General features: G+C 40.0%; 1 protein-coding gene across 1 annotated transcript in view; it reads left to right on the top strand.

The window, feature by feature from the left end:
* LOC309572709 (potassium voltage-gated channel subfamily KQT member 1-like) overlaps positions 1–17,148 on the top strand; it is a gene marked incomplete at both ends in the record, with an annotated part of 421,148 nt that overhangs the window by 74,162 nt on the left and 329,838 nt on the right. The window contains one exon of the mRNA XM_082281146.1: positions 1,955–2,069. Coding sequence (XP_082137272.1) covers positions 1,955–2,069 — 115 coding nt within the window. The remainder of the gene's footprint in view (positions 1–1,954; positions 2,070–17,148) is intronic.

Below are 17,148 nucleotides of genomic sequence, written 5' to 3'. Positions count from 1 at the left end.
GGGATTTTTAGGAGCGCCTGGATGCAGGTTGCAAACAGCGGTGTGATGAGTCAGAGAGGCGTTTGATAAAGCAATGTGGACCAGAGCCCTAAAATGACAGGACTAAAGTATCATCCCAAGACTTCTCATGGCAAATGCATCACAGTAACTTTAGTATCCATGCTGTGCTCTGAAGGAGGCAAACTGCCATGAATTAACTAGGCCCTGCTCTGACCCTTTCAGCAGTTCATTGTGGAGTAGGAATTGATAGCAATGCACAGTTTTCCTTTTAATCTGGTGTGCCTTATATGGGCACAGCAGTTTAACTCTGCCTTGGCCCACTCCCAAGTTTTGGTAACTTCCTATGAGGAAAACCTTACTGTAGCTGGAGCCAAAACTCCCCCAGCTGAATTTTGCAGATGTGATCATGTGCCATGTTACTTGTTCAGAGATTGGTGCTTCCCAAAGCCATACTTCAAATATTGGACCTGTGTGTTTCAAGACTTTGTCTGGAAATGAGGCCACATACTTCTCTCACAGGAAAAATGTCTTATCAGGACAAATGCAGCACTGTCAAGTCTCACAAAATAAAGCTCCTCTAGAACAGCCAAAGTGTCTCAGTAGTGCTGTGATAGCACAGAAGTTCATGCTCCTGGTGCCTGGAAGATTTGGGTTTCCCCTGGAAACACAATTTATTTGTGATTAAATGCAGCAGATCTAAGTAAAACAGCTTTGTAACCTTATGTTCTTTGTCAGTGTTCAATTATGCTATTTGATAATTCCATTCCATAGACTTCATTTTCACTCCTTGCCATTTGGGTTATGGCTCTTCCAATAGTAAGCTCTGGTGTTGTAAGCTTTTTAGTATTTACCTTGATTGCAGTCCAGCCAAAGTGTTGGTTTGGAATTAACAGAATAATTAAACAGATTAAATTTCATCAATTTAATTTTCTAGGAGGCAAGGTTTCTTATTTCTGCCATGTGGGTTGTTACCACAGCATATGCAAGTGACACTATTTAGTCTTTACTTGTTTTGATGCTTGATTTTAGTGATTCACCTACACCCACAAGCACTTTTTTTCCTCTCTTGAATTTGTATGTTTCACTATATCCATTTTCCAGGTTAGACTCTGCCAGCTCATGTGCCAAGCTTTCAAGGATGATTGGAATTAAAATTTATAGGTAGCTGCCTTAGAAAATGTTAGGATCACCAGGAATGAACTTCCTCTTTTAGATCACAGCAACTTAAGCTAGATATACTTTATAGCTTTTGAACAAAGTTAATATAGGAAAAGGTATTGAAGAGAACTTGTGGCAGAAATAGCTTTTGAATATTGATGCAGCTGAACTTAGGCAGGTACCTGTACACTGCACATTTATGGTGAAGTCAGCCCTGTATTGGATGGAAATGAGTTTTGAGGGTAGATTTTTATAAAACATTAGCTTTTACCACTTACAGGGTAAAATTCTCTGAATTCTGCAGTGTCTTAGTGAACTCCTTCATGAATCGGCCATTATATGTTTCCCAAATCTGTAATGGAATTTGTACCTTTGTAACACTTGGAACATGAGCTAAACTCCAGCACAGCTTGGACCCACCATGGTTATCCTGCAGAGCCAACTGTGTCCAAGCGCCTGAGGCTTCCTGGCTCATGGGAGAAATTTGGAACACTGGTGACTGTAGTGACTAAAGAGCACTTAGATTCCAAGTATTCTGTTTGTATGCTAACAGCATTTTCAAGAATAGTTTTAAAGGTATTAAAGCACACATATCAAATGGTGTTGAGTGAGGAAATGGAAGTCTGATTGTATTGTCATGCCCACATTGATATTGCAGATGTGGTGAATTTCTGTTCACAGGAGACAGCCCTCAAGAAGACAAACCTCCTTGTGTTTGAACTATGTATATGGCATGCTAAGAGCTTGTAGATTTGTCTCCCTAATGTATTATGATTTCTTTAAATTATTTGTGCAGTGAGAAGATGCTTGGAAGGGCCCACCCAAGACATGTCACGGGCCAACAGCTTCACTGATGACATCGACCTGGTACCCGAGGAGTCACCACTGCCACCAGCATCTGACGTGGCACAGTGAGTGAGCAACAGCTCCTTAATTGATTACAAAAATGCTCATTAGTAGTCACTGAGTAAGAGTTATTCTTTGGCTGGCTGGCTGCACTTGAAGTAATTGTGAGTTTGATCTTATTTAACTAAATGTGAACATTTCCTACCAAACGCAAGTTTAGCCTGAAGTTTGGTGGAAGTGGCCAGACACTTGGAAAAGCAGCACTGGTCTGTGATGGGTGGCTTGCAGTCCTGGTGTCTTTTTTGTTACACTTTTTAAGGCAGCTGACACAGTTCCTGAGATGGAGCTTTACAGGCAGTTCTATACTTGTAGAATTCTCCGTCAGTTTAAGCTCTAAAGCAGTCCTAATATGAATTGTTTGGAAACCTAAATGAAGTAGTCATTTATAGATACAGCCTGAAAATAGAAAGGCTGCCTCATGTAATATTTTTATAAACCAAGCACACTTTTAAGGAAATGATGTTCCACAAATATGAAAGTGAAATTATTGTCCAGGACAGAAAATCCCCGTTAGCAGGGAGTTCACTGCAGTTGTTGAATTGTTGCTTTTACTTGGATTAGCAAATATTTCTAGAAATAAATGTAATAATCATGAGGACAACTCTATATTGTGCTTTGGCAGGATCTTGAGTAACCTTTTGCCCTGTAATGGACATGTCCAGTTTTGAGCATGGGGATTCTGGAGTAAATTTCAAATGTAAAGCAAAGCATTAAAACACAGAGCAAAGCCTGGATGGACCAGAGCATCCAGGTGCCATAGCAATGTTTTATCTTTCATCAGAAACCAATACAAATAATGCTGGTGAGGAGATCTCCCAAGTTAGCAGACTCATGAAGGTCTTGGTGTGTTTGGACGTTATGGTAATGTTGGTGAAAAACTCACCTGGGATCACCCTTGCAAGAGAAAATATGGACTTTTCACTGGAAAAAACCCTTTAGTAAATATCTGAGGTTGGGGGAAAAAAAGAAAAGAAAAATTGTTGCTTGCCTTCAGATAGGGAAAAATATCCACAGTGGTGTTCAGGATGAATTTGAAAGCAATGTGATTCCATTCTATGCTGAGATTGCCTTTAAGATGGTTTCTTTCATATCCTATGTTTACTTTCTGTCCAGGGACCTCGTACAGATGATGTGTCTGCTACACCTGTAGTAACTATGTTGTGCTTTCATGCCAGATATCCTGGTCCATGTATTTTCCCAGCATGTAATATTGGCCTTGCTTTCAAATCAGAGAATTCTAAATTGTTCTATCCAACTGGTCTTTTTTCTTCTTTTTAATCAGCACAGTGCAAGCAAAGGGTTTTGCATTTGAGAAACACCCCCCGCCCCCTCCCAGTTCTAATCTTATTTCTGCTATTTAGTGCATGAAAAATGATGGTGGTGTGTGTTATGTTGTATAGTGCAAACTGTACCTGCATTTTTAGCTCCTATTGGTGTTTAAATGCATTTCTCCCTTATGGGGGGAAATACAAATAGGACTTACAGAAAGATAATCAAATGCAGAAATGAAAGAATAAATTAAAGTATGGAGAGATTTAAAGTAATGTGCTACACAGTTTGAAGTAATATACTGTGAAATCATTAATTCCTCTTGATGTGGATGTCAGGTGCATAGAAACAGAATGATCTTGCAACTGAATATTGCTAAATTAATGATTTTGATGTTCTAGGCCCCATGATAAAAAACATGTGTATAAATTATAGCTTCTGGATATTTTTAAGACACTTCAGAGGTATAGAAGACAAAAGGCCAGAAATTACAGATATACTATAAAGGTGCCATATAACAACAAAGTCAAAACATCATTTCATGTAGTTTTCTGCTTCTAAATTGAGCATAGCAGTTTTCACCTCTATCACTGATCATCTCATTTTCTATGTCTGCATTTCTACCTAGTAGGATGCATTCGTGTTAAGAGTTGTCCTGATTCTTGAGCAGAAATATGTAGTGTCTCATTATTTAAACCATGAACTTTATTAGAGAAGCACAGAACGTGTTGTATTTATGGATCCAGGTTTAAACTCCCAAATCCAATGCAAACAGATACTAACACTGTATTTGCCTGATATGCACATCAATATTAGATATACTCAGTGTAATTATTTATCTTGTCTTTTGGCAGAAGTGTAAGCAGGTAAGTCTTCGTGTGTGCTGCAGTTGCTTGGGTGTGTGAGCTTTCCAAAACAGCATGGCTTCTGCTTGTCACTGAATTAGGCCAACAAATCTTCATCCTAGAGTCATACAAGCAGTCAATGATTAGACAAAAACGCTTCCAAGAGTAGAATTCAGCCAAAGGGGGGTGTGTATGTGTATATATAAACACACAGTGGGCCTTCCTAACTTGCAAAATAAGTGAAAACTTGGCTTTTACATATCAGTTCATGCCAGGATCCCACAATGATGACAGTTTCACGTGAGGCACTTTGTGAACTCAAGTTTTACTATGTGGAGCTGCCAAAAGCTCAAGTTTTGTTTGCCTTCAGCAAGTGTTTTAAGCTACAAAATCATTCCTGCAGTAAACCTTTATTTCAAAGTCCGTAACTGGTCATTTTTTAAGCTTCCTGTGTTGATTATTAAACATGGTGCCAGGTCTATAACTGTAATGTTTGAGGGTTGTTTTCCATAATGTGAACAATACATGCTTGTGAAGTCTGCTCTGCTGGATGCATGATAGGAGAGATTCTCTCTGATGACATAAGCTTTGCTTTAGGCCACACTCTCTTGCAAATTCCCTTCACTGTGTAGGAAGGGCAGATGATATCCCAGGAGAACAGAGTTCCTACCCTTGAGCCTTGTTGCCTTAGACAAACCTCTGTCACATCAACCTGAACATGTGTGTATCACATTAATGTCACTGTAACTCAGGTGGGTTTTGCCAAGCAAGCACCAGTGTAGAAGCTGTCAGTAAAATCAAGCAGCAAGCTTGAAAATGTAGCTTGAGAGACCTTTCTGTAGAAACACAGCTGCTTTGGATCCCTTGGATAGCTGGGACAATGTTTATTTCTGGTGATCCCTGCATAAATGTGAACAGCTCCTGAGCCAGGGGACAGAAGCATCACATTCAGTTTTTAACTCTGTGGCTGCCTGAGGTTCTTGCTGAGTATCTCTGGTCCCTTCCCTCAGGGCCAAAATTCCCATATGCTGCTGACCTGAGTAGAGCTCTGTTGGTTTATAATGGCTGCCTCTGAGGTGTCCAAAGTTGAGTAAGAATGATGTTGTTAGAGATTAATCAATTCTGAAAGACTAAATAAATACGTTAATTTCACTCAGTTGATGAGTAGTTCTATTTTTAGCAATAAATGTTTGGACTGCCTCATTGCCCAATGTAATTACTCGCCTAATATTTCAAATTCTCTGATGAACAGTCAAGAGGGGACTCCATCAGTGCATCACTGAAGTTTTGCAAGAGTAAAGGGGACAACTGAATAACTTTAAGACTTGGTATTTTACATTTTTTTTTTATCTCCAGCTGGTTCTATTTTTATGCAGATTGTGATGACATGAACCCTTGGCCACGACATTTTCTGTCATACACCCCAGAGTTAACCCTCCATCAGGAAAGAGCGAATTTGGCCAATAGACTGCACTGAAAGATTACACCAACCTGGTCACAGATAGCACAGTCTCAGGAAAAATATACACAGCAGCAGCTTTAGAGGCAGACATCCTGTTTTTGTTTTTCAGAGCTCTGTGGTTTAAAGCTGTGGTGTCTCAAGCTCTTTCCACTGTAAGGAAAAGCAAAAGTTAGAAATTCTATATGTCAGCATGGTTAAGCAACTGTGGTTGAGTGCGCATTTTGTGGCTCCCTGAGGTCACCCAAAGGTAAATGTCAGCAGGTCCCCGGCAGGGAGCAGGGCAGTGCTGCTGCAGCACCAGGAGGAAACCTCTGGCAGGTGAGATCCACACACAGTGCCCATGGTCAGTGGTGGCTGCCCTCAGGGGACAGCTGAGCAGGAACTCTTCAGCTGGAACAGGCTGCCAGGGAACTGAGAGCTCCACCTGTTCCCCACAGGGAAAGTGGGGCTTTGTTATTTCTCATGGGCTGACAGCAAGACCAGCAGTTGCTCTTCTTTCCAAGGCTCTGTCCACAGCAGAGTTAAGCTGTGCTTAGGAGCCATGGGTTTAATCCAGTCCTGGCTAAAACAGTTCTGTGCAGAGGTTTAGAAAGCATGAAGGTGCTTGTGTTGGATTCCTCTGTATGTGTGTGTGCTGTGGCTATGAAAACAGCTCTCTGCTTCAGTCTGAGGTCTTGAAATAGTGTAACAAAAGCACAGAGATCTGAATGTAGAAGCAACCTGATTGGTGTCCACTGTTCCCACCTCCTCCAGTTTTTTATTTCAAGTTTATAGCACAAAACTGGCTCTTAGATTGTACAAGGGAGATTTCACCTACAAAGTGATTAGCAGGACAACCTGGCATTAGCACGTGGTTATTAAACAATCCAAAGAACCCCGAGGAGGGGGGAAAGATAGACCTGAGGTGAGGCAATGGATGCAAAACAAACCTCTTGTAACAGAGGGAACTGAGACTCGGAGGGTGAGGGTGACTGAATGCCTTGCTCTGGGTCATCCCTGGTGAATCCTGATACAAAAAGAGCATCCCAAATTAATCTCCAGTGGCGAGCAGGACCTTCTGTGAGGATTGAGGCCTCATGAAGCCAGGGGGTTGGGTTATTTTTGTTTGTTGGTGTTTGTGCTCGCTCCAGGCTGCCTGGAAGAACAGACCAAAGCTGTTCCCCACCTCACCAGAGCTGGGTTCTGCAGAGATTGGGGGGTACCCTTAGCACTGCTGTTTACTGGGGTGGAAAATCAAATTTGTATTCAAAGGAGGATGCTTCATGGTTCATCTTGGAATGCAGCTTTTCTCTTTAAAACAAATTTAAGAACAGTGTTGGGTTTGTTTCTCTATGGTTTTTGGTTGTTTTTTTTTTTTCCTAGGGGAAATAGGTTATCATATGATTGGCAGGTATGAAATATGACTAATTTCCTTCATTTCCCACTAACACAGAAATTTTATACAAAGTGAATGGGACAAATGGTAAAACTTATGCAAGGCCTTAAAGCTTACATTAGATGTGCTCAAAAAATATGGTCATTGTTAAGTTCTTGAAAAAAGGGATGCTAAACTCATCTTCTGACTTTCAGCCTTCCACTATCTGTAGATGGTAGTGAAGGTTTTATCAGGGTCTTAAGAATAGTTTTTGTCCTTCTTTGTCTCTGCGTGAAAATCTAAGTGTGCAACTTTTAACACCAAGCATATGTTCAGTCTTTCTATGGTTTTGGTCTATCTCTGCCAGCTCCATTTATCTTTGTCTTTTTATCACAACTTCCTCCTATAGCTTATTGGTTTTAATCTTATTAAAGAAACAGTTCACCTTCTCAGCAGCACCTCTATCCCACTGAATATAATATATAATCTAGTCTAGTAATTAGATAGTGATCTTGTGTAGGATAATTACATCGACTATAAACTCATTAACAACACTTTTATTACTAAAATGGTGTTCCTGGGGTGCCCCACAGTGACATGAGTGGAGGGCATAAATCTATATCCATCTTGTTTCCAGGTTTCTCATTGTCTGTTGGCTTTTGACACGTACAGATCCCCACTCTCAAGTAGATCTAATACAGATATTACTCATGCAACTAGTTCTGTCCTCAGCGTGGCACTCAAAAACATTCTTGATTGCTTCGAAGAGATGTTCATGTGCATCTGTCATTTCTGAACAGAAAAAAAAAGATGGTAAAATAGTGAAAATTTAACAGGCAGTAGTAATTGCTAATCTGGTTCTATGCTTTTTACCACTATATGGTCTTGTGTTAAATTACACTTTTTAGCACTACCCAATTTTGTCTTGTCTCTTCTAATTTGGAACTCTTTAAAAGGGCTGCCTTGGGATTTATTTCAGCACCCAAAGTATTTTTATTACCGTGTAATATGAAAGCAAGGCTGGCATTAGTATAAATTGGCGCCATTATGCAATAACCTTTTACAAGAATTTGACACTGATTCTGAGGGGGTTTGGAGGTATTTTGGGGGTTTTATTCTGGAGTCACGGTGAATTTTTGCTCTTTTATTTTAAAGTGAGGACATTTGGCCAGTGGAGGGCACTGCCCTATAACACAGGAGAAACAGAAACTCCTGTTTCAGCTTTCCAAATCCCATTTGTCGTTTCAGCAAGCTTACTTATAAACCTAATTTATCTGCATCTGAATTTCCCCAATGTTAAATTGGCAAGTTGCCACGCTAAGGAAAACCCCTACTATACTTAAACATCAGTTTAATGAGAAATTTAGCCAATCCCCAAAGGCTCAGCTTGGTGTGGTGGTTAGACTTCCTTTTCTGGAAAACAGACTATTGTAACAGCCCACTGAAGGCTCTCAAAATATAACTGAATGCATATTATCATGTAAACCTCTATGCAGCAAAATTTCCAGATCTTGACATAAAGTGAAATAAAAAGTTGCTTAGGGAGCAGAAGCTTCTTTAAAACATTCCCTATAATTGATTTTTTTCTTAATGATTTTTCTAATAATTTCACAGAATTTTAAAGTGTGAATAGAATTTTTCATGGCAGGGGTGTGAAGTGACTGTGGGATATATGGCTGCAAAATATCTGCCTTGGGTAAGAAATAGTTCACAAAGAATGCATCTGTTTCCAGATCAGATTAAAGACTCACATTTGTGGCTTTGCTTTACACAGAAATTATTTATGTCAGTAGCAAGTCAGAGAATAGAAGAAGGGCAACTTTGTTTTTGAAGGGGGTGCAAGGAGCTGCATTGGATTCCTGATCTCCAGTACTGGCACCTCTTGTCTGTAGTGTGAGGAGAAAGCCAGGGAAGGGAGCATCACGTTATCAAGGCTTTGTTTGGAAGTCAGAATTTGTCAAGGTTTTAGTTAAATATTATTATTATAACTCAATTATAATTGCCAAGCTCCATGACACGTGACAATATTGTAAGTCCCTCTACATGCACCTGTGGTGGAAGTTTGGGAAAACATAACATGAAAGCATGTTCTTTGCTGAGGGTGACAGTGGCACCCTTCGTACCAGATCACCCCAGCCTTTCAATGGCAGGCAAAATAAAAGTGTGCCACGTGTGGCCCTGGTGTTCTGGGGAGGGGAGGATAAAAACCTTGGTGGAAAAAGCATGATACACAGAGAAGTGTTCCTTTGTCCCTTATGTAGAAATAACCAAGCACATGTTTGCTGTTACCCCTGATCTGGTGGGTTTGCAGTACTTTCGGCTTTAGCACTTTTTCTGTGAGACTAAATTGGATGTGGCTGAACCATGCCTGTGCCTGTTCTGGTCACAGGCACTTGGTTGTGTTCATTGTCTGTTTATGTAAAATAAACTGAGGGAAAGGAGGAGCAGGGATAGGAATCCATGGTGTCTGCAGCCTAAACACATGGGTCATTGCTGCGGTGGTCGAGCTCCATCCATAAACCACAGGGTGTGTTTGGTATTGGCAGCATTCAACACAAAAATACTTTAGAAATTGCATATACCACTTGTCCTTCCTTTTTCCTTCGTGGCTGCTTCCCTGGGCTGCTCCTGTGACCAAAGCAGCCCCTCTCTCATACCAACCAAAAGCGTAACAGGGACTGTAGAAGCAATTAGGGTCAAAAAAGGATGGAGAAAAGCTTGAAGGCATGAAGACACCATTTTTCTGCTAAGACTTGTGGAGGGCAGAGCTGAGATAAAAACTTATTGTTCTTTCTAAGTCAGGAAGCTTTAATTTTACCTTAATAATATTTATCTGCTGTTATCCTGCTGTCCTTCTGAGCATGGAGAGCAGCCCTGCAAGCCAGAATCCTGCCTTCCACTCGAGAGAATCACTCTGAATCCTCACAACCTACTTTCTGAAGAGGTGACATGCCAGGCTAACACACTGGTCCTACAGACATTATTTCTGAGGCAGCATCATGCAGGGAAAAAAATACAGAAACTGGAAGTGAAAGTTAAGAGAGCTCAGTGTGGTTAATTGACAAGTCGTGGTGGGTGCATTAGAGAACAAAAAAAAGATAGGAAATAAAATTTTATTACATATGTCAGGAACAGTTGTGTAGTTAGAAAATGTGATTTATGGGTGATTTCTTTAGTATTTCATCATTAACAATGTTATGAGAATCTACTTTGAAACTTTCAAAATAACCTGAACAATAACATAGTGATCACAAATCGAAATGGCATCATTTGGTTATGATGTTTCACGGTGGAATTTAAACAAACAATGGAATCTGGAGCTAGGGCTATATTTCTACCCAGCAAGCAGGTAGACTGTCCACTTACCCTGAGATAAAAGAAGGAAAACTTTTTTCTGTGTTTTTTAAGTGTTAATTTGGTGTTTATCAAGGGGTGCTGCAGTCTTGCCTTATTTGCTAATCTCTAGAGTCTTATTCTGTATTTACTGGTCAAGTGCTTTTCCTTATTGAAATATAAATAATTGTTCATTTCATTCAGGTGGCCTTTTTAGACTTTTGTGTGGTGCAACGTAGTACACAATGAAGCAAGACACATTTGCTTTCAGTACATTAAAGGATATTGGAATTCCCATGCAATGGCTGAATTACTGGGGCTGTGTCTGTTCTGTGGGATGGAATTAAGGCTATGGATTGTTTATGGCAGCTCCAAAAATGCCTCTCATGAATGTTCGTGTCTTACTGATTTTTTTTTAAATTTTTTCCTAAAATACACTTAAAAGAAAAATCTTACAAAGGAAAAAGAAGTTCTTTAGTAAAGAAAATGCCATTTACATCTTCATTGTGTGTTTAAAAACAATTCCAATTCTCATTCTTCAGTGAACGCAGACCACTGGTCATTCAGCTGCAGCAAAAGTGCAATGTGAATTTATCTCCTCTGTATTTCTTTTTGTCTAAAATAAAATTTAGATGCTTTGCAATGAGCTGGCATCTCTATTAAAACTCTCTCATTGTGTACAAGATGTTCACAACAAAAGTTAGTATTAATTTGAGAGATCATCTTATGTCTTCTCATGGCTGTTTTCTTGGGTAGTTCTAGCAAAACTGAAGGAATGGATTCTTGCTGTTTCACTATGTATATAAAATAGCATATTTAATTATTTAGATTTCAAATAATTCCCAAATACTCATTGATAACCCAACACACAGTTTGGATTAAATATTAATTACTCCTATTTCTCTACCTGGGAGGTAACAGAATGGTTGCAGCCAGTGTTCTGCTTTGCAGCTAATGTGTCTGTGCCTAAATAGGGCTGATATGTGAAAACTGACAGATGGAATTGCTGCTTTCGTCATTTGACTACTGCATTAATCTCTGTGCTTGAAAACTCTATTTTAATAAATTACTTTCAGGAAATTTAAACGATGGCAATTCTATAAAACCTGATGGTGCCTCATGGATTTCTCAGCTCTGACACTTTCACAGCTGCACATGTAAAATCTTTTTATAGGCCAAACTTGATGAACTCCAAATGGGACAATGAAAGTTGCTTTTCAGGTTGGATACACTGAAATAGATGCCAGACAAATACCAGTGCCAGTTGCTTGTCTGCTTTTTCTTTTAGTGCTCTGCAATTTGGAAAAGCCATTATACTCTCTCTTTTACTCCAGATTAAACTCCCTATCTCCAGGGCTGCTTTTCCCCCTCACCCAACAATGCTGCTAGATGTTATCACCACGTTCTCAAAAAACTTTGCCCTAATTGCTTAGCTGTTTGTTTGTATTGCTAAGACAATTTATCTCTGGTCTCTGGGTCAAAATGAATTTATCAGACCATTACAGTACAGAAAGCTTAGTATGTGGGCACTGAAGCTTACAGTCATTGCACGCTATATTGAGCTCTGTTCCTCCCAGTGCTCTGCCTGTTTGCTCCTGGCCTGCTGTAATGGCATTTTTCATAACTCACTGATACTTATCTCCCCTGCTTTAGTCAGGCAGGCAGCCTGCACCCGAGGACTGGCAAGAATAGATAATCTTGATGTTTTTTGGTTTTGTTTTTTTTTTTTTTTATTTAGTCAGCTGTCTACAGTATGTGTGGTGCTCATTAGTATAAAAATATGCTTGAAAACAAAGCTCTAAGAGCTAATGAAGCTGTTCTTATGCTGATTTCTCTTACTCTAGCAGTTGCCACTGAAGGATCCCCTCCAGTGGGTTCTGTGACTTGTCCCTGCAGTAATCCAAATCCAATAATACAATATAAATTATTTTCCACATGTTCTTGTGCTTACTTAGCTACTTCGTTATTAGGAAATATATAAATTGCTTCTAATCTGAAATTTGTGAAACTTGCAGCATTACCAGGCATTTCAGATAAAAAAAGCATGTGGTCTACCTGTGTTTAGTTATTTTCTTAGTCCTTTGAGACTGTGGCTGCTGTAAATTTCATACCTCATCTCCAAATTTTGTACTTGGTGGAAGTTCACATTCTTTCTCATGTTGACAAAGAACTGTTGTTGGTTTGGGGTTTTTTTTTATGTAAGAAAAGTTTCAATTTGATTTCTGTGCATAATTTTTTCTGTGTAACCTTGAGTGAAAGGCTTCTATCAGTCTCATGTTATCCACCTGCCAAGCCCTGATTAAATTTTAATTTAGAAAACAAGTCTGTTAGTGTTTAACAAGCACTGGGCAAGGGGAACTTGCTAGCCGAGCAAGGGCTGTGGTACCTTGAGGGTTTTGACTGCAAACCCGTTGTCTGTCCCCTCTTGCAGGGAAACCCAAGGTCAGCTCTAAGTAAAATAAGGTACAATTTATTAAGCTAATTACCCCTGCTCTTTCTATACAGCACTGCTCTGTAAGTGAGGGAGAATTGCTTTGTGCCAAAGTTTGTCTCAGCACCACGAATGGGTTGGGCCTGTTCTGTCTTCTCCTGCTTGTCCCTTTTCCCCCTGCAGCTCCTGAGGCACAGGAATAATGTTAATTCCTTTGGATGGGGGATTGACTAGTGCAGTGTGAAGTGGTGAGGGCAGGGTCTGTCGTTTGTGGTAGAGAAGTGGGTGGGAGCTGGGGAGCTTGCGCCTGAAAAGATGGGGGAATGGAAGTAGGGAAAGCAGCACCTGTCTGGATGAAGATTCGAGGGCCCCTCACTCTCACTCAGAGCTATCTGCACATCTTGCTGGCGACTTCAGACCTTGCCTGGGCTCTTCTCAGCTCCTTTCATAATCCATAACCACCTCCTCCTGTCATCAATCCCTGCAGTTTCCTCTCCTCTTTGTGGGATGGGAGAAGTGTGTGTGTGTGTGTGTGTGTGTGTGTGTGTGTGTGTGTGTGTCTGCGTGTCGACAAAAGCCCTGGACAACAAAATCTGACTTTGCTTACTGCACTGAGGAGCCTCGATTGAGCTCTAACTTCTATTTCAGTGATCAAGCATCTGAGTTCTGCCTTCAGCTGGTCGAGAATCTGCATTTGTGTCCTCAGATGGCCTTAGAATTTTCCCAGGAAGAATGTCTTAACATCTGCAGAACTTGGAGAGAAATCTTTATCTTTTGTTATCAACACATCTCCCCAGCGACCTCACAGCAGCTCCCTGCTGGATGTAGTCGATAACCAGGATAACGGGGGCATCCCATTCCCTTCAAATTTACAGTCAGCCCTGTATGTAGCTGATTAAACAGAGGTTTAGAGATAGAAGCATGTAGGTTTAGAGCTATAACCACGTAGGTAGCTATTGGATTTCTGTGAAATGTGTCTGTCCTCTGGCTTACAGAGGTCTCTCTTTCCTGTGATATCACATTACACCTTCTTAGATTTCTTTTGTTGTTTGTTTGCCCGGTTGTGAAAGCCCTTAACCAACCGGTGTGCTTGAACCCCTGCATGTTTACTCAGAGTCTAAATTTAATTTTATCACTCATGCGTAGTATTAAACCCTGAAAATTAAGTCAGAATTATCCTCCTGCTTACTTTACAGCAAGTCTCTGTGTGTGATGAGTAAACACACTGTGGGTGGCCTAGGGTAAAATAAAATTTCAGTGTTTGTTCGCAAGGGCAGATTTCTTCCCCTTCGACAGATAAACACCTAGCCACAGTTTAGTAGATTTTACCAGCTGGTTTAATTGATGCAAGAAACAAATATCCCACAGATTAATGTAAAACTTTATAAAAATTATTTTGGTATTTTTAATAAGCATCTTGTAAAACTTTTTGAGTCCTCTAGTGCTCAAAACATGACCCTTACTTCTGACATTTGGATTAAAGACTTTGCCACAGCCCATATCTCAGGCTTCTGCAACTAAACTGGAAATACAAACCCAATATATATGCTCTTACTTTATCCATTCAGTATTTATCTCAGACAAGTATTATACAACAAAATTATAGCAATTGAGGAAAAAAAACCCTCATAGTATCACACAGTCATCCTTTCTTTTCAGTTGTATCAGCTGAGCACTAATAATGAGCATTTCCAAAATCCCCAGTTTCAGCATTGATGCTTTAATGCATGAGCTAATGAAGAGCTGGAGGTTATTTAATCTTATCTTTGCCTGTTCCTTGTTCAGAAAGTGCTTATCACTTTCACAAATAGAAGGGGCATGAGCCCATTACAGAACTTGCTATTTATGACATCACTGTTCCCCTCACTGCTTCTCCTCTATGTGTCTTCTTTCTCCTAGCACTGTCTGAGCAAGGTAAATATCAGTATCAAAGTTTGACAGCAGCTGTACTTCTCCCTGGGCAATGGATTTCAGCCTGTTCTTTGGTTTCATTATTCTTGTTTGGGCAGCAAAGAGATAGTGTAGAATTGTCTGACAGTTCAGGTGGGTGACCCCATCTTTATTAAGGAAATATTCTTCCCACTTGTGGCCATGGCTTCCTTATCAACCTGTTTTAAACTGCCTCAGTTTATTGGGGGGTAGGAAAGTGGAGGAAGCAATTTAAGTCCAAGGTCTTTCAGTTTACCCTGTGAGCTCTCATTTGAGTGCTTTTGTTTAAACACAGCTGGCCTGTTTTGGGCTAACACCCAGCTGTGCTCTGGCAGGTGAAGTCTGCAGTCATGCTGCTGAAACCAGCAGTGGAAGTCCATGGAGGCAGGGAGAAATCTGAGGAACTCTGTGACATGGGACATTAGCCCGGCTCATTCTCCAAGTACAGTGGATTAACTTTCTCCATGGGTTCTCTGAACCCAAATTATTAAATGGGCTGTAAACCCTGGTGTTTACACACAAGCTTGTGCTGAGGGGCTGAGCTGCAGCCCAGGAGCTGTCTCATAGCAGTCGCTGTTAGCAGGATCTGAGGGTCATGTAGGATAGGGAACACTGCACAGCAGCCTGTGGGAGAACACCCTTTCAATCAGACACAACCCAAAAGATCCAAACCACAAATGGGAAACAGGTTTTGGGTCTTGTAATTTCTCCTTGATATTATTGGAGTACCTGTACTTCGTAATTCTTGGAGATGCTGAGGAGATCTGTGAACCTATATTTTTGTATCACTGAGATATTTGGATAGTCAAGTTCAGTCTTCCCTGTCTTAAAATCCACCCCATAGTTTTGAATAACAAACTAACAGACCTTATCTTAATTTCCTTCATGTTATTTTGGAAATGTAAACACAGGACTTGAACACTACTTAATGCTTGCCATGTTTGTTGTAATGTTCTGCCAAACTGCATTTTCTGCACCATCTTCATTCCTCTTTTGCACATTCCATTTTGCAAAGTATCTATGGAGCAAAGTGTCTTTAACAGCAAAGGATGGTAAAAATTGTTCTGGTATTAATCATAGCTATAGGGCTGTTATAATTTTATTTTTTAACAGTAACTTGACTCTTATTTCTGTTGATGTCAATCATCTACAAGAATGTTTGATGTAGGCAAAATTTAACCCTGCTTTCTAAAGGAATTGTTAGTTTGAGGCAACAAGACAAGAAGAAGTCTAGCGTGAAAAAGTGTTATAAAATATTTCTAGTTTTCTGTTTGTAGATCAAAGTCAAGAGAACTTTGAAAAGCTGATGTATTAAAAAATGTTGTGGTGCTGGGAGTTACAAAACTAAATGACTGCATTTATCCAGACTTGTACCTATAGACAGTAAAAACTTTTATGATTATAGAGACAAGAAATTAACATTTATCTTCAGGTTCTTGTTGATGCCTGTCTGTTCTTAGTCAGTAGCACGTCTTTTGAACAGTAAACCTTTTATTGTCTGACTGCTCCAGAGAATGCTGCCTTCCAAAAGCCCAGTTGTCAAAAGTACGCCTGTAATGTTGTGCTGAAAGTATTTTTAGGGGGAGCAGTAAATGATGCCGGCAAGGTGTTTTCTTTTGGGGGAAAAATGCTTTGACTCATTGGCAAAAATTCAAGTGAATGACCGTAGAAGGGCAGAAGTTTGTTGTTGATTTGCCAGCAAAAATGAGATGTGAACTTTGTGAACTAAACGTGGCCACCTGACTGGAAATTTGACTCGGCGGGGGGGGGGAGGGCTGCTGTTTTTCTTTTCCTATACAAGGAAATGCTCTTATAGGCATTCTGTATCTTTGCTTAGTTCTTTAAGTTCCTTGAAGAAAAAAGCCTGAGCTAATTAGTGAGATTTTTAGCTTTACTATGAACCTACCTGCACATGCTAAAGGGAGAATGTCAATTCTTGCAAGTCTGTCACAGGGCTTAATGTTCCTTCTCTACCTATGCCCAAACTTATCGTGCTCATTCTAGGGTCATGTCAAATGCTTTTAGAAGTACAACAAAAACACACTGCCTTGGGAGCAGAAGCTTCCTCTTCCTATGGAATTTTTATATAACACTGATAACCATTGAAGTAAAACACAGGACAGTGTAATTTCTGAACACTCTTTAATATTGCTGCTTTTTCTTTTTAGAATTGAATTAAGAAACATGATGCAAGAGGACTAAAACGGGAATAGAGAAGAGAGCGAAATGAGCTGTTAAAAATCAGCTAGTTAATAGGTGGTAACAAAAGAGGATTTTAGGAACATTCTTTTGAGTCTCAATAAACAAAAGGAGTAGGGAATGCAATTACAGGTGAATTATAGTAAAGACAATTGAAAGTTAGGCCTCTGGACAAAGAATAATAAAAAGCCACAGATGTGCCTATTTTCTTTTGGTGGGGGGTGTTTATTGGGTTTTTTTGAACTCACACAGGTTTCTTGCA

This window comes from Coloeus monedula, assembly GCF_965178545.1.
Source record: "Coloeus monedula genome assembly, chromosome: 4".
NCBI lineage: Eukaryota > Metazoa > Chordata > Aves > Passeriformes > Corvidae > Coloeus > Coloeus monedula.
This window is presented reverse-complemented; position numbering and strand designations above follow the sequence as displayed.